Raw genomic sequence first — 25,223 nt, forward strand, 5'->3', positions numbered from 1 at the left:
AACGACTCCCTCTGCCTGGAATGCCCTTTCCATTTTCCTTGCCTGGTTTGGCTCAGGAATGACCTCAAGCAAGCTTTCCTTCTTTGACTATAGATCCTATTAATAATTTAAAAAACCAAAACCCAAAAAGCTAAGTACAGAAAGGTTTATGGTGCTGCCCTCCATTTATGTGATTAAAAATGAAAAAACCGTAAAATGTAATTCTTAAATGACACACAACTTACATGGATGCTAGATTTAGAATACCATCTGTTTATAATTTTTCTTTCATTCACCCTCTCTCTGCATGTACCCATTTTGACCCAGAGTCTACCCGATAACCCCACTGCCGGAATCTCAGGTTGGGTCAAAAGCTTCCCTCCTCCGCTTCCGAACACCACTCTATTTTAAATTAACTTGAACAGACTGCAAGTTTGCCTGTCCCACTAGGGTGTGAGCGACAGAGGTGGCGCGAACACCATCTCTGTCCACGGAGCGCCGGACCCCGGTCGGCTCCAGATTTATTTTCTGAGTTTAAGTAAAGGCTCCTCCCCAGCTGACGACGCATTTCTTCTTTAAGAAGACATTCCTTCCTCGCCCAGCAAGTGAAACTGGCTCGCACCTACCAAGGGTTGGTGCTGGAAAAAGAGCGACCTATCGACCGGCCCTAAAAGCCAGGACGAGAAGATTCTCTAAATTCTCGGGCCCAATAACGCGACACGCCACGGAGACGCCCCCAAATATTCAGCGGAATGGGCGGGCCCGGGAAAATGACCAACACCGGAAGTCACGTGGCGAAGCTCCTCTTGAATTTCGCCAAGTCGGCAGTCGACTATTCGGTCTTGCACGCGCCTCAGGCGGGCTCCGCTGAGATCCAGTCTTTCGGCGCTCGACTCGCCCGTGCTGCTGCCGCTGCCGAAGGAGGGGCAAAGCTCAAGATGGCGGACAAAACGCCAGGCGGCTCTCAGAAGGCCAGTTCAAAGGTAATTTCTTAGAGGATTTAGTAAGTCAGTGAGTGTATCACTGTCGTCTGGGGACTACATACGCTTCTGGCCAGAGGGAGGAGATTGGGGTGGGGGTCCGCGTTCTGGTCGCGACGGTAGGCCGGGCGCAGACGCACCGTGGTGCGCAGGTTGAGAGGCCTGGTATCTCCCCTTAGTCCCAGCCTGGATTCGGCTCGAGACTGGCGGGCCCAGGGCGGGTGGTGTGAGTAGTTCGGCTCCCGCTTAGCAGTGGAGTGAAGTCAGTGATTTAGACTGAGGTCTGAAGTCGGGAAAACGCGCCCCTGTATTTCAGCTTATTGAGCTCTGAGGCCGCGGGACAGAGCCTGGGAGAGGCGGGAAGCGCTTCCCGGTGCTTAAGTGTCTGCTTCTATTTCCTCGGCTCTTTGGGTTTGGACCTCGCACGCTTCCGGCCTCGCTCAATTTCCTTCACGTCCTCCAGGGAATAAATAATCTCTAGGGCCGCAAATTGTGAGGGGAGGACCAATAGTGGAAGGAAGCGGGGTGGGAAGTGCAGTTCTCCTTTGCGGTGATGCCTCGCCAAGGTTAATGCTACGCTCTACACGTGGTCTTAGCTCACATAAGAGGAAGTGTAAAATGAGCCCTTCTTTGGAGGGCTCGTTTTCGAGGACTCGGGGTCTTCCGCTTCTTCTGAAAGGAAAACTTCCGTAGACTTGGAAGCCACCTAAGATTAGTAAATTGCTTTTGAGTTTACAGGGAACCGCGTACACGTATTGTGAAACCACTGAGCTGTAGAAGGGGTTTAGCGTTAGTTAGGTTGTGATTAGCATCAGGTCCTAAGTTGCCCTCCTGGATGGGTCATATAATCGTTTTCTGCTTTGAGTTTTTCATCTCCATCCAACACGATATTAAAAGTAATAGTGCCCGAAGTAGTTGTTAAGCTTTTTGATGCTGATGCAAGAAGTGTAATACTTAAAGGTTCTAAGGACTTACATCTTAAAGAGTGTGTATGATAGGTTATTAGGAAGTTACGTTTACGGTAGACGGGGCTAGTCTTGTGTGTACAGTTTGTTCTGGGAAACGTAAGCTATTATACACTTGCTTTCTCAGTTTCTATTAAATCATAGTCTTTATGCCATTTGGTAAATGATGTTTATAATTAGTTCGTAATTAGTAATGGATTTACCAGAAATCTTTTAGTTACGTAGAAACTGTGGTAGAGGGCCAGTCTTGGCTGCTTTACAACCTGCGTTTACTCCTTGTTTGTTTCTCCCCTCCGCAGTGCATTTCTCCTTGGTGAGGAGGGGCATAGTTGGGTACATGACTGCCCACTTCCTCAGCGGACTCTGACAAAAACAGCCCTGCTTACTATTAGGGAACTATTACTAAAGCTAGTGCATCCATAAAATTCACGCAGAAGCCTCACTATTTTTATTTCTACTCAAAGTAATATTTAAGTATCTTCTGTTTGAGGCTTTGGCTACGTTGAAAACGTATTAACGTATATATATGTTCAGGCCTCCTTCTCTAGTAGTACTTCTCACGGTTGTGACTGTGTGGCCGATCCCTGTAAGTAAATTGTTGGATCTTCCAGTAATCTTCTTAGTTTATATTGCTTTAGATTATAATCAGTTGATGCTGTTAGATTTCCTACCGATGTCTGTAAAATATCTCAGGAGAGTGCATGACTTAGTGGAGAGATTATGGATTTTGATAACAAACAAAAGGTATTTGGATTCAAATCCTGACTTGGTAATAAATTATATTTGCGATATCAAGGCAAATTGCTTAAAGTTTTCAGCCTCAATTTCCTTGTTTGTAATATGGACATAATCCCTTTTCTACAGGGTTGATGTAAGGATTAAATGAGTGAATATCTATAAAGTACATAAAAAAACTTAGTTCCTTTCCTCTCCCCTTTGTTCTTAGAGGAAATAAAAAGTACTTACTTTTCAAAATGTCAGGCTAAGTTCTAATCCTGAGATTTAGAATCTGTTATCAGTTATCATAATGACTGCTCAGATTACTGCTTTTTCTTCCTAACACAAGTCCAGAATTTATTGGAGAGAGTATAACATCATTTTGGTTAATATGACGGTGTTTGGAATTTCTAGCCTTTGATCTCTGTTTTGATTTCTTCCTCTGGGGAGTACAGATGAGTGACATATTCTACCATACTGATGGAGTAAAAAATTCTTTAGTTTCATGTTCATTCTTACTCTTTGGTAGTTAAATTCCCATTGCTGTGGGCAGGGATGCTTGTTAATCATATTTCTAGACCCTGAGGAAAATGTTAATTAAAAATGTACAAGAGGATGTAATGTACAGCATGGTGACTATAGTTAATAATACTGTATTGCATATTTGAAAGCTAAGAAGAGAGTAGATCTTAAAAGTTCTCATCACGAGAGAAAAAACTATGTTTGGTGACGGCTATTAATTAGACTTATTGTGATGATCTTTCTGCAGTGTATACAAATACTGAATCATTATGTTGTATACCCAAAACTAATACAGTGTTGTATGTCATTTATACCTCAGTAAAAAAAAAAAATGGAGGTAATTTAAGGTATTGAGGTAATTTAACAAATAAAATGTATAATAGGGTTTTTTTGCTATTGACAATGGCAAAATTATTTGATGTGTCTTAATTACAAAGTAGATTAAATTAGATAACCTCTACAGTTTCTTTTAGCTTTGAAAATTACATTTTAAGTGTGTATAGTCAAATGATTTAACCTTTATGTGTAGTTGTCCCTAATGAAGAGACCCTTTATTTTCTGTGTAATTTTGCTGTACTTTTTATTTTAAAGCCTGACAAATATAGAAATTCAGTAAATGTTTTAGGAATTAGCTAAAAATTTCCTGTGCGTTTATTCTTGTATCACCAGACTAAAATGATGCTTTGGGGGAGAGGGGTACCATGTTGTAGCTTTGATTTTGGGAGGAGAGGCAAAGAGCGTATAATTGCTTAGAAAAATGTTAAATTTAATATATAAAATTAGAATTTAATTTATAAAAACTGATTTATTTTGATTGTAAGAGTTGTTTGCTTAGCACAATGAGGATATGAAGAGAATGTGGTATTCTCGTTCCCTCTGCAGCTCGTGTGCTGGTAATACTGCTAATATAATGGAATTGTGTGCCCTGTTATTTCACTCTGTGACAGTGCTTATTTTTTTGCCATAGTGTCAAAAATTGGGTTAGAGAGGTAAATGAGCTAAGTAGGAAATACTGCTGGCTTCCTTGGACACCCAGTGCTAAATTGGTGTGGGAACTACTTTAATTGACTGCTGATTAACAAAAGTATTTCAGTTGTACGAAATATGTATTGATATAATGAGGATCCATTCAAGGCTTATCCTTAGGTATATATTACTGCTTGTGTACATTTTTTTGGTGGTACCTGAAGGTATGTAAGAATTAAATATGATCAAAAACTCCAAACAAAACACAAACCTTGAAAAATTAGGCTCTGTTTGCCAGTTTTAGTTTCAACTGAATCTTTATTATGATATGGTTGTAAGATAAGATAACCGTCTTATCTTAAAATATAAGGTGGTTAGTTTTCTGGGTGGAAGGCTGTGTTTTGGGGTGGAGAGAGGAATTAGGAACTTTTGTTTTCTTGATTGGTGTTTTTTAGAAATTGGAGTATTTGTAGCACTGGTGCTCGAATATGACTATTAATATGGTTTTAAAAATTTTCTATCTTATTGGATTGAATTATTTGTTTTCTGAAAGTTTAGTTTTTATTCTCTTCTGGTTTTTATTCCTGAAGCTTTTTTTTTTCCTGGAAAGTATAATAAATTGACAAAAAGATACTCATTTGCCAGTAAGGCAAATGAGAGGAGGGCTCATTTGGTATGCAAGTTGAAGACTCCTGCCTCTCTATCCCTTTTTACAGAGAGCATCATTTTTGAAAAATAAAAACAAAGAAACAAAAAGAGCCCAAAACTTCCTACAGGATATTAAACTCAAAAATATTAATATTACAAATAATTTGCCTCTTATACTGTTAAGTAGCTTTAACAGTTTATTGCAGATTGGCCACATGCTAGATATTTTGCTGAAATAATTTTTTTTTAAAAGCAAGATACATTTGCCAGTAGCACTTGAGGCTGTTTGGTACTGTTAGATGTCTCTTCCTTGAGCAGTTAATTTTTTTCACCAGGCTTTCCTCATTTTAGATTAACTACAGATCATTCAAAATGTACTTACAACGTTTCGTGTACTGGTAGTGTTTTGGATGTAATTTTAAGGATAATTTCAGGTTTATTATTTAACTCAGTAGATTTGATGAATTCTTTTGAGAGGTAGACTTTGGTTTGTCTTGGAAAGTGGTATTCAGCTAGGTAGCTGTTACTTGTTGGTGAGTGGACAGCTTAGTATGTTGATAGTGAGGAGTGCAATTTTGTTGTGTAGGTACTTGTTCCAGCTGGGTACGTCAGCAAGTTTATTGAGGCTCCGTCACTTGCCAGATTTTGTTTGACTCTGAGGAAGAAAAAATTAAATAAGATGATAATCAGTTTTGGGGAACATGCTGTCTAGTGGAAAAAGAGTCAACACATGATAGTTCAAAGCGGAGCCATCAGAAGCGTCTAAAACTTTAGGGAAAGAAATGACAGCTGGTTGATTGGAGGGTGGGTGGGGAGGCTTCAGGAATAGAGGAGTTTGAGTCTTTTGAACAGTGAACAGAGTTTTGAAGGGTAGACATAGAGGTATAAAAAAGAGGTGGGTGAGGTAAAGAAAATAAGTCACTGGCAAATGGGTTGATATATGTTCTGGTTTAGCCAATGTATATAGGACATTTGCATAGGGATAAAAGTTTCTGAGACGGAAGGATAAGTTTGAGCTAAATTGTGGTGGCTTTAAAACCTACGGAATAAAATTAGAGAGCCATGGAAGATTCAAGGCAGGAAAGTCCTTTAGGAAAGCTCTTCTGGAGACATAGTTTAGGAAGAATTTGGGAGTGAGGAGGATTAGTTTGAAGATTTTTGTAGTGCTGCTGATAAATATTAAAGATTGCTTCAAAAATCTCACCTCAGATACTCTTTGGGAAGCTTTTCTGACGTCGTCCCCACTCCCATTAAGATTTGCTTGCCCTCTGTGCTCTGGTGGTATAGCCACACTGTTTTACTTGTCTCTCTTATTTATTAGCTCCTAAGGACATTTATATCTCTGATGTAAGGCACAGTACCAGTAAGTGGTTGCCCAGTAAGTGGGTTGAATAAAGGGAAGATCTGAACCACAATAGTGTCTTTAGTAAAAAGGGTCCCCAGAGAAGAGTTTCAGTAGAGGTGGGGTGAACAGAATTTGATTCAGTTGGTTATGGGGGATAGGGAAGTAGTCAAGGATGACCCTGATATAATGCTGCTGGCTAACACTCATTGAGCACTTTTATGTACCAAACACTCTTCTTAGTGCTTCACCTGTCTTTGTCCTTCACAACAATCCTATAAGGCAGGTGCTATGCAGCATTACAGATGAAGGAACTAGGCCCAAGTTTACAAAGCTGGTAAGTGCTAAAAACAGGAAGTCTGATTCCAGAGTCTGTGCTCTTAACATTTTACTGTTTCCATATTATGACTGATTGAGAGTTACCATTCGGTGTCAGAAGTAAGAAGGTCAACAGGAGAAGCTAGTTTGGGAGGAAACTATATTTTATATATCTAGGATGTGAGGAACTTGCAGATACTCAGGTGAAGATGTCCAGGAAGTTGTTTAAGAACAGATTGGAACCGAGGAGAGGCACCAAGGTTGAAGATAAGGAATTGGGAGTCATCTCAGCACAATAAAAGTGTTGATATGCTTCCTATGGGAGTGATTGTTAAACTTGTGGAAATGTAAGTTGATGCTTTAGAGGATGTGAGGAGGAAGGAGGCAGATGGGAATGGAGAGCGGACTAGGCAGAGTGGAGGTGTTGGAGGAATGTTGCTGTGGGTAGCTTGCTAATTTGAAAACTCAGGTGTGGCGGTTTTTCAATTGAAGTAAAGTAGGAGCAGCTGGAAAAAAAAGTTTCATGGTATCGTTTAGTTGGCTTCACCTCTATCTCCTCAGCAGCCATCAGAATGATCCTTTTTTTTTTTTTCCCTTGCTGTCCTTCCCTACATCTGTACTATATTTGCTTTCTCAAACTTGAGATAAGTTTTTCTTGTGTTTGCTTCTTTATTGCCTCAAATTTCCCTTATTTTGCCCTTTCATTTCTTGCTTTTGGGTCTTTTCATTTGGATGAGGAATTGTGCTGTGGACTTCAGAAGTTCTTTAAACATCACTAATTTACTGTTCTTCAGTAAAAACATAAAACCCAAACCCAAGACAAATAACATAGTGCAGTTCCAGGTTAAGTAGAGGGAAAGACTCGGCTTCAGAAGTAGCGTTACATTTACTGCTTACCTGGACCATTAGCTTTAAAAGTTGGTTATTCCTTTAAAATTTTTATTCACTACTATTTGCCTCTCTTTAACTGTTCTCAAGCCTAAAATTTCATTCTGATGTTGTGTAGCTATAACTGCATATCAGTGGAAAATGTTTGGTTTGCAGTAAATATGACTCTTAGGTTAATTGAAATCAGCTGATGCATCGTCTTAAGCCATGCTGTTATTTTTAAATCCTAGAAATGATGATTTGGATGTGGTGGCGTAGATTAAAGAAAGGCTAGCACTTTCTTAGCTGCTCTTTCGTGCTTATTCTTCTGGGTGAACTTCAGAATTATTTTTGGCAATCCCCCTTGTCCCCTTGCAGAGACTTCCCTTTAGGATTTTGAGCTGTGGAATGAAATTGCATTAAATGCATAAATAAATTTAGGTGCAGTTGACTTTGTCTTAATAATGAGTTTTCCCATCTAGGAATGTGATGAATCTTTTCAAAAGTTGACTTGAATAACAACCCTTCTGTGAAGTTTGTATTTTTTTTGCACAGGTGGTACATATTTCTTTAGTTGGTTTCTAGGTGTTTTATGTTTTTTCTCACTATTATGATTACCGTGTTGTTTTTGTTACCTAGCAGGTTAACACTGGTATATTAGAAGGCAATTGAATTTTTTTTTCTCCTCAATTCACTCAGTCTCTTGATGGAACTTTTTTTTTCTTTTTTAAGAGGAGTTATTTATTCTCTTGTATTTTTTAAGTGTCTGCAAATGGGTGCATTTCAAACTGATTCAAAGTAGGTTTCACAGGGTTAAATTTAAATACAAAAATTTTTTTTTCATGCTATCTTGCCTTTTAGGAAAGGTTAGCAGGGAGAAGAATGTGAAATAGGAGGGGCACAATAAAAGTTGGGGACAGAAAAAAGATGGGTAGAAAGAATGGAGATGGCTGGTGGCTCAGTGCTTGGTTGTCTTGGGCTGATTTTGCCTGGGGTCCAGTATGGAGTTCAGAGGAATAAATTGATTCAGTATGGAAATCCGATCAGCTGTTCTTAGCCTTATGTTTCAACAAGATAAGTAAATCAGTACTGTGTGGACCCATAGGAATCTTATTGGCTTTTTTCTACATCATACAAATCTTTAATTTTTTTCTTAAAAATGAATATATTGTCTTGTGCATTACATTTGAAATCTAGAACTGGGAGCTAGGATGGATGAGGTACTTGTGATCTCAAGATTCTTGATTTCACTTTTAATACTTAAATATATATAAAATAAGTAAAATCTCACTACCCAATACCTTGAAAAATAAAAACAACTCAGTGCCAGAGTTAAATTCTGGGCCTCCAATTAAAATTTCAGAAAGATACCACATATTATTTATTTAGTTAATAGTGTTATAGCTTGGCTTCTTCATCCTTAGCTGCATAGTGAAAAATCAAATAAATTATTATATGTCATATGTAATCTGAAATGTAGATCAATTAAAACAACATCAGGTGAAACTTTAACACTTGACCTTATTGGAAAGTGCCATTATTTGAAGACTGAACTTGACTGACACATTTATTTTGGATCACAATTCTTTTTTGTAAGTCAGAGATTGCCTTTGTTTGGTTTTATTAGCTGAGAAGAAATTGCTACAAGTTTGGAAAGATTGTCTGTATAACGCGAGAAATACTTGTTTTGTTAGCATAATACATTTTCTGATTATTTAAATGTTGGCTTTTATTTTTAATGCTTGCAGACCAGATCATCAGATGTTCATTCATCTGGATCTTCAGATGCCCACGTGAGTATAAAAGGCAATCGTTGTCGTTTTTCCTTAAAATTTCATTTCTTATTGTATATATCTCTACTTGATATGTCCCTTATGATTTTACTTGATAAATAGATATGATTGCGTTGTATGTGCATATTTTCTTTAACCTTTTTTGCTAGATGTTCTGTGTTCGTTTTTTGTGTTGTTATTCACGTAAGTTGGCCCCTCAAACCATGTTAGAAACCAAGTGTGTATATTTCCTTTTTTTTTTTTTTACTGTGCTTGTAAAATTTTGTACATAGGTGTGTGTGCTTATACATTTTTTTTAACAAGTTTTGCGTTATACACATTTCTTTTCACAGTGCACAGTACACCTATTGCAAATCCCTGCAAGTCAACAGATACAGCTCTAATCTAGTCTTTCTAATGGCATCTTAATGTTCCATGGGGGAGGTGCAATTATTTATTAAGCTGTTTCTCTGTTGATGGGCATAGACGTTTTGTTTCAAGCTTTTTGACGTTTTGAATAATACTGTGATAAACTTTCCTTTACACGTGTTATTATAACAGTGCTAAAAGTGTGGTCTTCAGACCCCTGGGGTTGCTGAGAATTTTTCAGGGTGGCTGAATTCAGAACTATTTTGTAATAACACTAAGACATCATTTGCCATCACTGTGTTGACATTTGCACTAATGGTGCGAAAGCAATTGATGGGTAAACTGTTGGCACCTTAGCATGCATCAAGGCAGTGTCACCAAAATGTGCTAGTAGTCATTGTGTTCTTCCCCACCAGACACAGTAAAAATATGCTAGTTTCACTTAAGAATGTTCTTGATGAAGCAGTAAAAATTATTAATATTAAATCTTGTCCTTGTGTATGGGTGTTTTTAACGTTCTGAGTGATGAAATGGGAGGCACATATAAGGCACTTCTGCTTGCCAGAGTGTGGTGTTTGTCTTAAGGAAAAGTAATACTTGTGGGATTGTTTAAGTTGTGAAATAAAACTGGCTCCTTTCATGGAATACCATTTTTACTTGAAGGTACAACTGACAGACAAACTGTGGTTAGTCAGACTTGGGTGTTTGGCAGATATTTTCTTGAAAATGAAGGAAACTAACCTGTTCTTTTAAGGAAAACAACTATTTGTTAGTGATATAAAATTTGATCTTTCAAGTGCAAGTTAGAATTATTGAAAACTTTCTGTGCTTAAGAACTTTTCTGATGAAATCAGTGGTATTAAGGGATGGGATTAAGGGATAATTAGTGAAATATTTTGATAGTGTAAAATGAAGTTTGTCAATATTTGAACATTTGGGTTGATTCTAGTTTCAGTACTACATATATGATTTTTAAAAGCTCGTTTTCCTTTTCTCGAAGATGGATGCATCTGGACCCTCAGATAGTGATATGCCAAGTCGGACACGACCTAAGAGCCCAAGAAAACATAATTATAGGAATGAAAGTGCCCGTGAAAACGTTTGTGACTCTCCTCATCAGAATCTCTCAAGAGTAAGTGTTGATAAAGATAAGAAAGGATAGATAATGATTTTGATCTGCCCTTGATTGAATTTGGTAGTTGAATATCTTGGTTTTGTACTTGTTGTTTCATCTTGTACTATTTGAAAATAGAATTCATTATTCTTTTTGGGTTAACAATAAATTCAAACTCATTAAGGAAAGGGTTTTTAGCTCATATGCAAGATATGTTTCATTTAAAAATTTTAATTTTATTTTAAAAAATCAAGGAGTGTTTTGAATGTAAAATGGTTAATAGATTTATTGTTCTCCCCTTATGCCAAACCTTTACTGAACCAAGTGCCAGAGGCCAGTCACTGGAAATACACAGATGATTAAAACACACTTCTTGTTCTCAGCTTACACATAGTCCCAGCCTGGGAAGCTAACAGGAGCAGGTGCTATTCACTCTGGTCAGTGCAGTTCCCAGGGCGATGCAAGCACCCAGAGAAGGAGCATCTTCACTGCCTGTATCTGCAAAGTACTCTCGTGTTCTTTTAGTCTTTTTTAAATTTCAAATAATGTTTTCTTGTCATGGTTAAATTTGGAAAATATAATAAAGAGGACAGTCATTACCAGCCAGTATTGATACTGATAACACTTTATTTTTCTTGTTTAATATTTTTAAGCATAAATATATTTTTACTTTGCTGAGGTCCATTTTACAGGAACACATTTTAAAAGATTCTTCAGGTCTAATTTTTTGTAATTTTAGAAAAAACTCTATAAACAGACTTTTTAATGGATGATTATATTTTTTGAGTAAGTATTCCATAATTTCCTTAACCATTTCTCTCTTAGGTGTCTAAGTTTAGCTCTTAGGATATAAATAAAATTGAGGACAGAAATTTTGCTTTGTAAAATTATGTTTCTCATTGAATTTGTATGTAATTTTACCATTTGTTTAAACTTCAGAAGTTGAAACCAAAGGTGCTGAATGATGGCAAAACATTTTCCTTTCTATTTTGGGAAAAAATTTACTTTGAATGTGTTCGTGAAACCCAGTGTTGACTTTTGAGTTATGAACTGCTTTATTTTTTTTAAAGGGATTTTAATGTAACCTTGAAGTAGTTCGCAGCAATATTACTTTTCCATTTTGTATCTTGCCAAGGGCAAGCCTGTTTAATAACCAAGGGATTGATAGTTTAATTTCATAATTGGTTAACTTCTCATTTTGGTAGGTGAGAGAGAAACCTTCAGATTTCAACTACAGATTAGTATTTTACGCTGTATTTTTGAATTTTATTTTATTGTTTTATACAGCAGGTTCTTATTAGTTATCCATTTTATACATATTAGTGTATATATGTCAATCCCAATCTCCCAATTCATCCCACCACCACCACCACCCCCCGCCACTTTCCCCCCTTGGTGTCCATACGTTTGTTCTCTACATCTGTGTCTCAATTTCTGCCCTGCAAACCAGTTCATCTGTACCATTTTTCTAGGTTCCACATATATGCGTTAATATACGATATTTGTTTTTCTCTTTCTGACTTAACTTCACCCTGTATGACAGTCTCTAGATCCATTCACATCTCTACGAATGACCCAGTTTTGTTCCTTTTTATGACTGAGTAATATTCCATTGTATGTATGTACCACGTCTTCTTTATCCATTCGTCTGTTGATGGGCATTTAAGTTGCTTCCGTAACCTGGCTATTGTAAATAGTGGTGCAATGAACATTGGGGTGCATGTGTGTTTTTGAATTATGGTTTTCTCAGGGTATATGCCCAGTAGTGGGATTGCTGGGTCATATGGTAATTCTATTTCTAGTTTTTTAAGGAACCTCCATACTGTTCTCCATAGTGGCTATATCAGTTTACACTCCCACCAACAGTGCAAGAGGATTCCCTTTTCTCCACACCCTCTCCAGCATTTGTTGTTTGTAGATTTTCTGATGATGCCCATTCTAACTGGTGTGAGGTGATACCTCATTGTAGTTTTGATTTGCATTTCTCTAGTAATTAGTAATGTTGAGCAGCTTTTCATGTGCTTCTTGGCCATCTGTATGTCTTCTTTGGAGAAATATCTGTTTAGGTCTTCTGCCCATTTTTCGATTGGGTTGGTTGTTTTTTTTAATATTGAGCTGCATGAGCTGTTTATATGTTTTGGAGATTAATCCTTTGTCCATTGATTTGTTTGCAAATATTTTCTCCCATTCTGAGGGTTGTCTCTTCGTCTTGTTTGTAGTTTCCTTTGCTTTGCAAAAGCTTTTAAGGTTCATTAGGTCCCATTTGTTTACTTTTATTTTTATTTCCATTACTCTAGGAGGTGGATCAAAAAAGATCTTGCTGTGATTTATGTCAAAGAGTGCTCTTCCTATGTTTTCCTCTAAGAGCTTTATAGTGTCTGGTCTCATATTTAGGTCTCTAATCCATTTTGAGTTTATTTTTGTGTATGGTGTTAGGGAGTATTATAATTTCATTCTTTTACATGTAGCTGTCCAGTTTTCCCAGCACCACTTATTGAAGAGACTGTCTTTTCTCCATTGTATATCCTTGCCTCCTTTGTCATAGATTAGTTGACCACAGGTGCGTGGGTTTATCTTTGGGTTTTCTATCCTGTTCCATTGATCTATATTTCTGTTTTTGTGCCGGTACAGTACTGTCTTGATTACTGTAGCTTTGTCGTATAGTCTGAAGTAAGGGAGTCTGATTCATCCAGCTTTGTTTTTTTTCCCTCAAGACTGCTTTGGCTATTCGGGGCCTTTTGTGTCTCCATACCAATTTTAAGATTTTTTGTTCTAGTTCTGTAAAAAATGCCATTGGTAATTTGATAGGGATTGCATTGAAGCTATAGATTGCTTTGGGTAGTATAGTCATTTTCACGATGTTGATTCTTCCAGTCCAAGAACATGGTATATCTCTCCATCTGTTTGTATCATCTTTAATTTCTTTCATCAGTGTCTTATAGTTTTCTGCATACAGGTCTTTTGTCTCCCTAGGTAGATTTATTTCTAGGTATTCTTTTTGATACAGTGGTAAATGGGAGTGTTTCCTTAATTTCTCTTTCAGATTTCTCATCATTAGTGTATAGGAATGAAAGAGATTTCTGTGCATTCATTTTGTATCCTGCAACTTTACCAAATTCATTGACTAGCTCTAGTAGTTTTCTGATGGCATCTTTAGGATTCTCTATGTGTAGTATCATGTCATCTGCAAACAGTGACAGTTTTACTTCTTCTTTTCCAATTTGTATTCCTTTTATTTCTTTTTCTTCTCTGATTGCTGTGGCTAGGACTTCTAAAACTATGTTGAATAATAGTGGCGACAGTGAACATCCTTGTCTTGTTCCTGATCTTAGAGGAAATGCTTTCAGTTTTTTTACCATTGAGAATGATGTTTGCCGTGGGTTTGTCATATATGGCCTTTATTATGTTCAGGTAGGTTCCCTCTATGCCCACTTTCTGGAGAGTTTTTGTCATAAATGGGTGTTGAATTTTGTCAGAAGCTTTTTCTGCATCTATTGAGATGATCATATGGTTTTTCTTCTTCAGTTTGTTAACATGGTGTATCACATTGATTGATTTGCGTATATTGAAGAATCCTTCCATCCCTGGGATAAATCCCACTTGATCATGGTGTATGATCCTTTTAATGTGTTGTTGGATTCTGTTTGCTAGTATTGTGTTGAGGATTTTTGCATCTATATTCATCAGTGATATTGGTGTGTAATTTTCTTTTTTTGTAGTATCTTAAAAAAATAATAAATTTATTTATTTATTTATTTTTGGCCGTGCTGGGTCTTCATTTCTGTGTGAGGGCTTTCTCCAGTTGTGGCGAGCAGGGGCCACTCTTCATCGCGGTGCGCAGGCCTCTTACTGTCGCGGCCTCTCCCGTTGTGGAGCACAGGCTCCAGACGCGCAGGCTCAGTAGTTGTGGCTCACGGGCTTAGTTGGTCCGCGGCATGTGGGATCTTCCCAGACCAGGGCTTGAACCCGTGTCCCCTGCATTAGCAGGCGGATTCTTAACCACTGTGCCACCAGGGAAGCCCTTTTTGTAGTATCTTTGTCTGGTTTTGGTATCAGGGTGATGGTGGCCTCATAGAATGAGTTTGGGAGTGTTCCTTCCTCTGCAATTTTTGGAAGAGTTTGAGAAGGATGGGTGTTAGCTCTTCTCTAAATGTTTGATAGAATTCACCTGTGAAGCCCTCTGGTCCTGGACTTTTGTTTGTTGGAAGATTTTTAATCACAGTTTCAATTTCATTACTTGTGATTGATCTGTTCATATTTTCTATTTCTTCCTGGTTCAGTCTTGGAAGGTTATACCTTTGTAAGAATTTGTCCATTTCTTCCAGGTTGTCCATTTTATTGGCATAGAGTTGCTTGTAGTAGTCTCTTAGGGTGCTTTGTATTTCTACAGTGTCTGTTGTAACTGCTCCTTTTTCATTTCTAATTTTATTGGTTTGAGTCCTCTCCCTCTTTTTCTTGATGAGTCTGGCTAATGGTTTATCAATTTTGTTTATCTTCTCAAAGAACCAGCTTTTAGTTCTATTGATCTTTGCTATTGTTTTCTTCATTTCTATTTCACTTATTTCTGCTCTGATCTTTATGATTTCTTTGCTCCTACTAACTTTGGGTTTTGTTTGCTCTTCTTTCTCTAGTTCCTTTAGGTGTAAGGTTAGAGTGTTTATTTGAGATGTTTGTTGTTTCCTGAGGTAGGATTGTATTGGTATAAACTTCCCGCTTACAACTGCTTTTGCTGCATCCCATAGGTTTTGGATCATCGTGTTTTCATTGTCATTTGTCTCTAGGTATTTTTTGATTTCCTCTTTGATTTCTTCAATGATCTCTTGGTTAATTACTAACATATTGTTTAGCCTCCATGTGTTTGTATTTTTTACAGTTTTTATCCTGTAATTGATATCTAGTCTCATAGCGTTGTGGTCAGAAAAGATACTTGATACGATTTCAATATTCTTAAATTTACTAAGGCTTGATTTGTGACCCAAGACATGATCTATCCTGGAGAATGTTCCATGGGCACTTGAGAAGAAAGTGTATTCTGTTGTCTTTGGACGGAATGTCCTATAAATATCAATTAAATCTATCTGGTCTGCTGTGTCATTTAAAGCGTGTGTTTCCTTATTAATTTTCTGTTTGGGTGATCTGTTCATTGGTGTAAGTGAGGTGTTAAAGTCCCCCACTATTATTGTGTTACTGTCCACTTCCTCTTTTATAGCTGTTAGCAGTTGCCTTATGTATTGAGGTGCTCCTATGTTGGGCGCATATATATTTATAATTGTTATATCTTCTTCTTGGATTGATCCCTTGATCATTATGTAGTGTCCTTCCTTGTCTCTTGTAACATTCTTTATTTTAAAGTCTATTTGATCTGATATGAGTATTGCTACTGTAGCTTTCTTTTAATTCTTTTTTTTTTTTAAATGAGGCATTTTTTTTTAATGTAATTTTTTTAAATTTTTTATTTTTTTGGCTGTGTTGGGTCTTCGTCTCTGTGCGAGGGCTTTCTCCAGTTGCGGCAAGCGGGGGCCACTCTTCATCGCGGTGCGCGGGCCTCTCACGGTCGCGGCCTCTCTTGTTGCGGGACACAGGCTCCAGACGCGCAGGCTCAGTAGTTGTGGCTCACGGGCCTAGTTGCTCCGCGGCAACTAGGATGTGGGATCTTCCCAGACCAGGGCTCGAACCCGTGTCCCCTGCATTGGCAGGCAGATTCTCAACCACTGCGCCACCAGGGAAGCCCTGTAGCTTTCTTTTGATTTCCATTTGCATGGAATATCTTTTTCCATCCTCTCACTTTCAGTCTGTATGTGTTCCTACGTCTGAAGTGGGTCTCTTGTAGACAGCATATATATATGGGTCTCGTTTTTGTATCCATTCAGTGAGCCTGTGTCTTTTGGTTGGAGCATTTCATCCATTCACGTTTAAGGTAATTATCGATATGTATGTTCCTATGACCATTTTCTTAATTGTTTTGGGTTTGTTTTTGTAGGTCCTTCTCTTCTCTTGTGTTTTCCACTTAGAGAAGTTCCTTTAGCATTTGTTGTAGAGCTGGTTTGGTGGTGCTGAATTCTGTTAGCTTTTGCTTGTCTGTAAAGCTTTTGATTTCCCCATCGAATCTGAATGAGATCCTTGCCAGGTAGAGTAATCTTGGTTGTAGGTTCTTCCCTTTCATCACTTTAAATATGTCCTGCCACTTCCTTCTGGCTTGTAGAGTTTGTGCTGAGGAATCAGCTGTTAACCTTATGGGAGTTCCCTTGTATGTTATTTGTCATTTTTCCCTTGTTGCTTTCAGTAATTTTTCTTTGTCTTTAATTTTTGCCACTTTGATTACTATGTGTCTCAGCGTGTTTCTCCTTGGGTTTATCCTTCCTGGGACTCTCTGCTCTTCTTGGACTTAGGTGGCTGTTTCCTTTCCCATGTTAGGGAAGTTTTCACCTATAATCTCTTCAGATATTTTCTGGGGTCCTTTCTCTCTCTCTTCTCCTTCTGGGACCTCTATAATGTGAATGTTGTTGCGTTTAATGTTGTCCCAGAGGTCTCTTAGGCTGTCTTCATTTCTTTTCATTCTTTTTTCTTTATTCTGTTCCGTGGCAGTGAATTCCACCATTCTGTCTTCTAGGTCACTTACCTGTTCTTCTGCCTCAGTTATTCTGCTATTGATTCCTTCTAGTGTATTTTTCAGTTCAGTTATTGTATTGTTCATCTCTGTTTGTTTTTTCTTTTATTCTTCTAGGTCTTTGTTAAACATTTCTTGCATCTTCTCAATCTTTGCCTCCATTCTTTTTCCGAGGTCCTGGATCATCTTCACTATCATTATTCTGAATTCTTTTTCTGGAAGGTTGCCTATCTCCACTTCATCTAGTTGTTTTTCTGGGATTTTATCTTATTCCTTCATCTGGTACATCACCCTCTGCCTTTTCATCTTGTCTGTCTTTCTGTGAATGTTGTTTTTGTTCCACAGGCTGCAGGATTGTAGTTGTTCTTGCTTCTGCTCTTTGCCCTCTGGTGGATGAGGCTATCTGAGAGGCTTGTGCAAGTTTCCTGATGGGAGGGACTGATGGTGGGTAGAGCTGGGTGTGCTCTGGTGGGCAGAGCTCAGTAAAACTTTAATCCCCTTGTCTTTTGATGGGTGGGGCTGAATTCCCTCCCTGTTGGCTGTTTGGCCTGAGGTGACCCAAAACTGGAGGCTACCCAGGCTCTTTGGTGGGGCTAATGGCAGACCCTGGGAAGGCTCACACCAAAGAGTACTTCCCAGAACTGCTGCCAGTGTCCTTGTCCTCACGGTGAGGCACAGCCACCCCCCGCCTCTGCAGGAGACCCTCCAACACTAGCAGGTAGGTCTGGTTCGGTCTCCCTTGGGATCACTGCTCCTTCCCCTGGATCCCGATGCACACACTACTTTGTGCCCTCCAAGAGTGGAGTCTCCATTTCCCCCAGTCCTGTCGAAGTCCTGCAGTCAATTCCTGCTAGCCTGCAAAGTCTGATTCTCTAGGAATTCCTCCTCCCATTGCCGGACCCCCAGGTTAGGAAGCCTGACGTGGGGCTCAGAAGCTTCACTCCAGTGGGTGGACTTCTGTGGTGTAAGCGTTCTCCAGTTTGTGAGTCACCCACCCAGCAGTTACGGGATTTGATTTTATTGTGATTGCGCCCTTCCTACAAGTCGCAGTGTGGCTTCTCCTTTGTCTTTGGATGTGGGGTATCTTTTATGGTGAGTTCCAGTGTCTTCCTGTTGATGATTGCTCAGCAGTTAGTTGTGATTCCTGTGCTCTCGCAAGAGGGAGTGAGATCACATCCTACTCTGCCATCTTGAACCATTCTAGGCTGTATTTAATAAACATTCCTCTCTTTTAAAAGTTTATGACTCAAAATTATCATTCAAATAAATAACTGAACAATGAAAAGTCTACAATTCGTTCAAACCGTATTTACAAGGAAATTGCTTCTAAGTTACATAAATGAAGAATTCATTAAAATACTGTTTTCTCATATTCAGAATTAATTGATGACTGTTTACTTGTCTGAAACCTAGAACACAGTATGTGATATTTTCCCAGCAATGAAAATGAAATTATTTTGTTCATAAACATCAGTTTTGTTGATGAAGAATTAGGTAATTTACTGAATTACAAAAGGAAGTGATGCGATTTTTGTACCTGAATTGGGGGTTCTAGATGGTAATGATTCCTGCTACTGAACCATGGGAATAGATGCCTCTTTCTCCCTATTTGAATATCTGTTTTCTATCACTGCTTCTTTTGCCCAGAAACATCTATACTTTCCTTCCTCAAGTGCTTTTATTCTTGCCGCCAAGTAGGTTGCATGAGTTCTAAGCCTTTGTGTCTCTCTTTGTGTTTTATTTTTACTTTATGTATTTAAAAATGGCTTTTGTAAGTTACTAACCTTGAGGTTAATAAGTTAAATTGAGAATGTGTATGTAAAGGTGTGCTTTTTCTTTCTTTTCACAGCCTCTTCTAGAAAACAAACTTAAAGCATTCAGTATTGGAAAAATGAGTACAGCTAAGCGAACTTTAAGTAAGAAGGAGCAAGAAGAATTAAAGAAGAAGGTAATGCTTAAAATGTATTTTTAGTTATCTTTATAAGTGTGTCTAAGGAGGCGTTAAGTGTATGGACAGTAGAGAAATGTTTTTGAAAGATTCTTGACCTCCAGGGTATTCTCAGCTCCCACCCCAAGTTAAGTCTATAACACAAGATATATTCGGAGAAGTCCAGCTTTATCCCTGTCCCCTCCACCATTTCCTCTCTTCTTTGTAAGAGTTTTGATTATTTTCTGGTCTATTCTTTTTGTATAAGCAAGTTTGTATAAATGTATGTTGTGCCTGCTCTTTCTTAGATGAACAATAGCTTGCTATATTCAGTACACTTTTCTCCACCTTGCTTTTTTCACTTAACATTATATCTCAGAGATTACTGCAAGTATATTGAAATATTGCTTGTTCTTTTTTTATAGCTCTATAGATATGCCATAGTTTATTCACTGAAATCCTACATTCACTACAATGCCTATTTAGGGCATTTGTGTTTTGGTCTTTTGCCGTTTCCAGTAGTGCGCTTAGGGATAGTGTTAGGAATATGGGTTTATTCCTAGTGTATCTTTAGGATATATTTCTGTAAGTGAGATTACTGGGTTGAATGGTAAATGCATAGCTGTAATTCTGCTAGATAGTGTTAAATTGGTCTCTCATATATATGGGCAGGTCCATTTTGCATCCCTATAAGCAGTGTTTGAGAGGTTGGTTCCCCATAGCCTTGCCAGTATTTTTGAAGGACTTTTGCAAATCTGCTAAGTGAAAAATTGTATCTCGGTGTAGTTTTAAATTTGCATTTCTCTTGTAAGTAAGGTTGAACAATTTTTCTTGTGTTCGATTTTTTGAACTGTCTGCTCATATCTAAACCAATATTTCTCTAAGTTAGTAGGATATCTCTGTTTTTAGAAACTCCTGTATTATGTATATTGTAACACTTGTCTATGACATAAGGTACAGTGTTTTTACTCAGTTTGTTGATTGCCTTTTTATTTTGCTTCTGGTGTTTTTTTTCCATGCAGAAACTATTTTTTGTTATATGGCCAGATTTATTATCAGTCTTATGATTTCTGGTTTTTCAGTTTACATTTTTTTACTCCAAGCTTTTAAAGGAATTTCCTCATGTTTTTCCCAATACTTACATTAAAAAAAAATTAAATCTGATTCATTTGCAATTTCTCTTGGTATGTGATGTGAAGAATTGGTTCATTTTTATCTTTTTTTCAAATAACTATCAAATTATCCCACCATCATTCATTGAAAAGTCCATCTATTCTCCACTGATTTGAGAGGCCCCTTTTATTGAATACTAAATTTCCACGTGCTGTTGGATTTATTTCTATATTTTCTATTCTGTTCTATTGGCGTTCCTATTTATACATGTTTTGGGGACATTTAGAATAGTTATAATTGTCAAGGTTCTTTTGAGGTTTTTTTCTTTAATGCCAACTGTCTGGAGATACTGCTTCTTCAGACTTCTAATACTCATGTCTTCAGTGGTTTGTGAAGGAAATGTTTATATTCCGAGTTAAACTGTTGTACCTTAGAAATGTCATAAACATTAATAGAATAATATATTTTGTGTAGTCAGTTGTCATACGGTTGGACCCTTGAATTTTCTCTAAACAGATTTACTTAGTGGGTCCTTTTCTTGTTCCACAAATTACCTGTAAAGGAGCAAAGCCCCTCTTAATTCCAGTGTTAATTAGTATCTTAAATATCTACTAAGCATTAGATATTACTGCCTGTTAAGGTTGCTTAATAACCTGCTTTCCCCATTGGAGGGAGAGGTTTTGTTTACATTATTCTTGGATGAGTTTCACCGTATGTACAGTAATTTTTATATCAAGTGATGTTAATATTTTCGTGTGTATTTAGGAGGATGAAAAGGCAGCTGCTGAAATTTATGAGGAATTTCTTGCTGCCTTTGAAGGAAGTGATGGTAATAAAGTGAAAACGTTTGTGCGCGGAGGTGTTGTTAATGCAGCTAAAGGTTAGTGTGAATATTATAGTCCTTGAGCAAACCCAAAAAGTCTTGGTTGAATTGCTTTTGAGTTTCATGTTTCCTTTCTATCGGCACCCTCTAGTGGTGATAATGATTAGTAAAATTAATGGCCAAATGTGGATTAATGACAAATTGGAGCCAGATAAGTTTAAAAAATGGTTTTAGTACCTTTCAGGTTTCAAGATGGCAGAGAACTTTGCAAACATTTTCAAGTATTTTATAGTTTTACTGTATATTCCTAGGAGTGGAGTTACTACTCATATGGTAACTATTTGTTTAACCTTTTGAGAAACTGCTGTACTGTTTTCCAAAGTAGCATTTTACAGGTTTTATAGTTTTACTATAAAATGATTAAATTAGTATTTTTGAGAGTAAGGCAGTAATATTTGAATAATATTTGAATTAAATTTCATATTTTGTCACTAGTGATATATCTTAATGCTAAAAGCATTTTACTAAGTTGTGTTTATTTTTAATAAAAATAGTAAGTAAACAAAATCCACATAATGTGAAATTAGTTTTGAAACTTAGTATTTTAAATTTCAGAAGAACATGAAACAGATGAAAAAAGAGGTAAAATCTATAAGCCATCCTCAAGATTTGCAGATCAAAAAAATCCTCCAAATCAGTCATCCAATGAAAGACCACCATCTCTTCTTGTGATAGAAACCAAAAAACCTGTAAGTCATACTTAAATAAGTGACCATTTATGTTCAGAGATGACACTGCCAGTAATATTTTCTGTACTTCCACTGTAAGCAGGACTTTGGTTTCTCGTTTCTAATTATTTTGGTAGTAGATGTTGAGTTTTGATGCTTAACCTTCCTAGATGAGAGATAATAAATTAGGGTGCATAGATGATACTCTTTCTATGTTTGTTGAGCAGTGAACATTTGCTGTTACTCATAGCATACTGCAAGTTGAAAGTTAACTATAGTTTAGGCATAAATGTAAAATAATGGGATTGTCTTTTTAAGCAGTGCTGAACTTGGGTATTTAAATGTCAGCATGTGTAGTATCAATTACTTTGGAAGACTGTGTACTCCAACAATGTGTCTGTTGCCTGGAACATTTTTGGAATTTATTTGGATTTACTATTAGAACTAGTGACACTTTCCTTTAAATATTCTCAGTGTTAGAAAGTCTTTATGTTTTGAGAGTGGGATTTTTCTTGGGGGATGGTAGGTAGATGTGGGTCTTGTCATTTGGAGCCAAATTTGAGGAAATGTGATTATGCTGAATAGTGAGACTGATTTTTCTTCTGTGACTTTTAAAATAGCTCCGAAAGCAACTTGAAAAACAGCTTTATTAAGTGTGTTTTTGACGTATGTTGATAGTTGTGCAACAGTCACTAATCTCTAATTTTGAAGCATTTTTATCATCCCAGAAGGAAACCTTATACTTAATTTCAGTCATCCCTAACCTCTGGCAACCACTAATCTACTTTCTATTTCTTTGGATTTGCCTGTTCTGGACATTTCATGCAGATGGAATCATACAGCATATGGCCTTTTGTGTCTGGCTTTTTAGCATAATGTTTCAAAGTTCATCTACATTTTGGTATATATATCAGTACTTTGTTCCTTTTTATGGTTGAATAACATTCCATTTTGCAGATATACCTCATATTGCTGATCCGTTTATTACTTGATGGACATTTGGGTTGTTTCTACTTTTTGGCCATTATGAGTAATGCTTCTGAAAACATTCATGTATAGGCTTTTGTGTGGACATATATTCTTAATTCTCTTATATTCCTAGGAGTGGAATTGCTGGTCATATGGTCACTAATTGTTTAACCTTTTGAGAAACTGCCATACTGTTTCCAAAGTAGCTGTACCACTTCACAGTCCCATCAGCAGTGTATATGAGTGTTCCAGTTTTTCTACATCTTCATCACCACTTGCTAAAATTATTTTAGTCAACTTAGTGGATGTGAAGTTGTGCCTAATTGTGGTTTTGATTTGCACTTGCCTGTGATGTTGAGCACCATTTCATTTATCATCCACTTGGAGTCTTCTGTAGAGAAATGTCTTTTCAGATCCTTGGCGCAGTTTTTAATTTGAGTTATTTGTCTTTTTATTGTTGAGTTGTAAGAGTATTTTACAGCTTCTAGAGTCAAGTCTCTTATCAACTGTGTTGTTTTCTCCCAGTTTGTGGGTTGGCTTTGCCCTCTTTTGTTAGTGTCCTTTGAAGAACAAAAGCTTTTAATTTTAATGAAGTTTATCAGTTTTTTGTTGTTGCTTTTTCTTTTGTTTCTCATGGTGTCATATCTAAGAAACTATTGCCGAATTCAGGCTCATGATGATTCACTCCTGTGTTGTTAGGTCTTATATTTAGGTCTGTGAACCTTTTGAGTTAATTTTTGTATATGGTATGAGGTAGAGGTCCAACTTCATTCTTTTTTATGGGTGGATATTCAATTTCCGTACTTCCATTTGTTAAAAAGACTATCCTCCCCCATTGAATTATTTTGGCACTTTCAAAAGAGGGATTCCAAAAGCATTTTTGGAAGCAGTTTTAAGAGAGGAATTCCAGCGGTGTTACTGTTTGTTTCAGTAATTCATTTCCTTCTAAGGTGATTGTTTTGAAGGGTGCATATTTTTGGTAGTTGTTCATGGCAGTTATTTACATGGCAGTTCAGTTACTTTATGTTTATTAATTTTCCCTCCAGTACCCTTCCAACAGTATTCTGGCCTAAGTATTGTACGCTTTGGGCGGGGGGCGGGGCAGGGGATAAAGTTGGTAGCTCCTTTAAGACTGCTGCTTGTTGTTTTAATAATGTGTTAAATTCTCAGTTTTAGAAAATAGGAAGGAAAGTTCAGTGGTAACAGAAGCATTCTTTCTTTTTAATTTAAATAATTAGATCATAATTGGCACTAAAATAAAAGTTTGTTTAAAGTGATCTGATTATCGAACCATTAGTTTTGTTTAACCTTGTTTTCTTTGAAGTATAACTTATCATATCCTTCATAGCCACTGAAGAAAGGCGAGAAAGAAAAGAAAAAAAGCAATTTGGAACTCTTCAAAGAAGAATTGAAACAGTAAGTTTTATAGTGTTGAGAATGGCTCTCATAGATATTTTGAGCTGATACTTACAGATGCACATGTGAAGAATGTAGTCTACCAATTCGTTTTTAGTAACTGGCTTACCATGAAGCTGTTTTAGATATTTTGTAGGTTATGTTTGAAAATGAAATTAGCATTTTGTCCAGCATCTAGGTTGCTTCTATTATGTGGATGCAATTAAATTGATCTAACTAATGTCCAGAGTCCTGTTTGCAGTGGAAACAATATAGTCACTGAGATATGGGTGAGGAGTGGTCAACCTTTAGCTAAGAAAGAACAAATTAAGTGGTTTTAATGTTGAATTTCCTTCTCACCTTAAAAGTGAGCTTTGTATTCCACTGCTTACATGATATATCAGAAGTTTGCTCATGACTTGTAGCTGAGGGACTCTTTAATCTTGGTTGTCAGTAGTGGCATTACACACAAATATTTCAGGTTATTTCAAGATGATACCTGGATAAGTTCTGTTATTAAATGTGAACAAACAAATTTTGGCTCGTTATTAGTGATTATATATATTTTCAACAGAATTCAAGAAGAGCGTGATGAGAGACATAAAACAAAAGGCAGGTTAAGTCGATTTGAGCCGCCTCAGTCAGATTCTGATGGTCAGCGTCGTTCTAGTAAGTGACATTTATTTTAATGTTTGTTTTTGTGACGAACTATTCCAAAAACTAAGAATTGTTTTCTTTTCCCCCTTTTAAAGTGGATGCGCCTTCAAGAAGAAATAGATCATCTGGTGGTAATACAGTTTTTTGCTTTTTTTAATTCATAGAAATTGTCCAAACTTTGTATTTTGCAGGTTATAATTTTTTCTTCTCTTTGTCCTAGTTCTCGATGATTATGCACCTGGCTCACATGATGTAGGAGATCCAAGCACTACTAATTTATACCTTGGAAACATTAATCCACAGGTAATATTAGAAAAGATGAATGTTGGCTCATATGCTGTATACTTTTGTAGGAAAACTGCTTTGTCAGTCATTTAAAAAAATGAAGTCAAGAATTTGAAGTAAGCAGATGTGGTGGAACTAGTAAGTCTCTAAAATTATCTTG

At 37.1% G+C, this 25,223-nt stretch overlaps 1 protein-coding gene across 3 annotated transcripts in view; it reads left to right on the plus strand.

Moving 5' to 3' along the window:
* Nucleotides 1-807: 807 nt before the first annotated feature.
* The window catches only part of LOC118894153 (U2 snRNP associated SURP domain containing), a 51,626-nt gene continuing 27,210 nt past the window's right edge, over nt 808-25,223 (plus strand). For 2 of the 3 annotated variants that reach the window (XM_036849969.1, XM_036849972.1), the window contains exons 1-10: nt 808-962; nt 9,053-9,097; nt 10,446-10,577; nt 19,016-19,114; nt 20,972-21,086; nt 21,645-21,778; nt 24,075-24,142; nt 24,696-24,790; nt 24,874-24,909; nt 24,999-25,081. In XM_036849969.1, coding sequence (XP_036705864.1) covers nt 918-962; nt 9,053-9,097; nt 10,446-10,577; nt 19,016-19,114; nt 20,972-21,086; nt 21,645-21,778; nt 24,075-24,142; nt 24,696-24,790; nt 24,874-24,909; nt 24,999-25,081 — 852 coding nt within the window. In that variant the 5' untranslated portion in view covers nt 808-917. The remainder of the gene's footprint in view (nt 963-9,052; nt 9,098-10,445; nt 10,578-19,015; nt 19,115-20,971; nt 21,087-21,644; nt 21,779-24,074; nt 24,143-24,695; nt 24,791-24,873; nt 24,910-24,998; nt 25,082-25,223) is intronic. The other variant, XM_036849971.1, reaches the window with a different exon arrangement.

The sequence above is a fragment of the Balaenoptera musculus genome, chromosome 4 (assembly GCF_009873245.2).
Source record: "Balaenoptera musculus isolate JJ_BM4_2016_0621 chromosome 4, mBalMus1.pri.v3, whole genome shotgun sequence".
In the NCBI taxonomy this organism is placed as follows: Eukaryota; Metazoa; Chordata; class Mammalia; order Artiodactyla; family Balaenopteridae; genus Balaenoptera; species Balaenoptera musculus.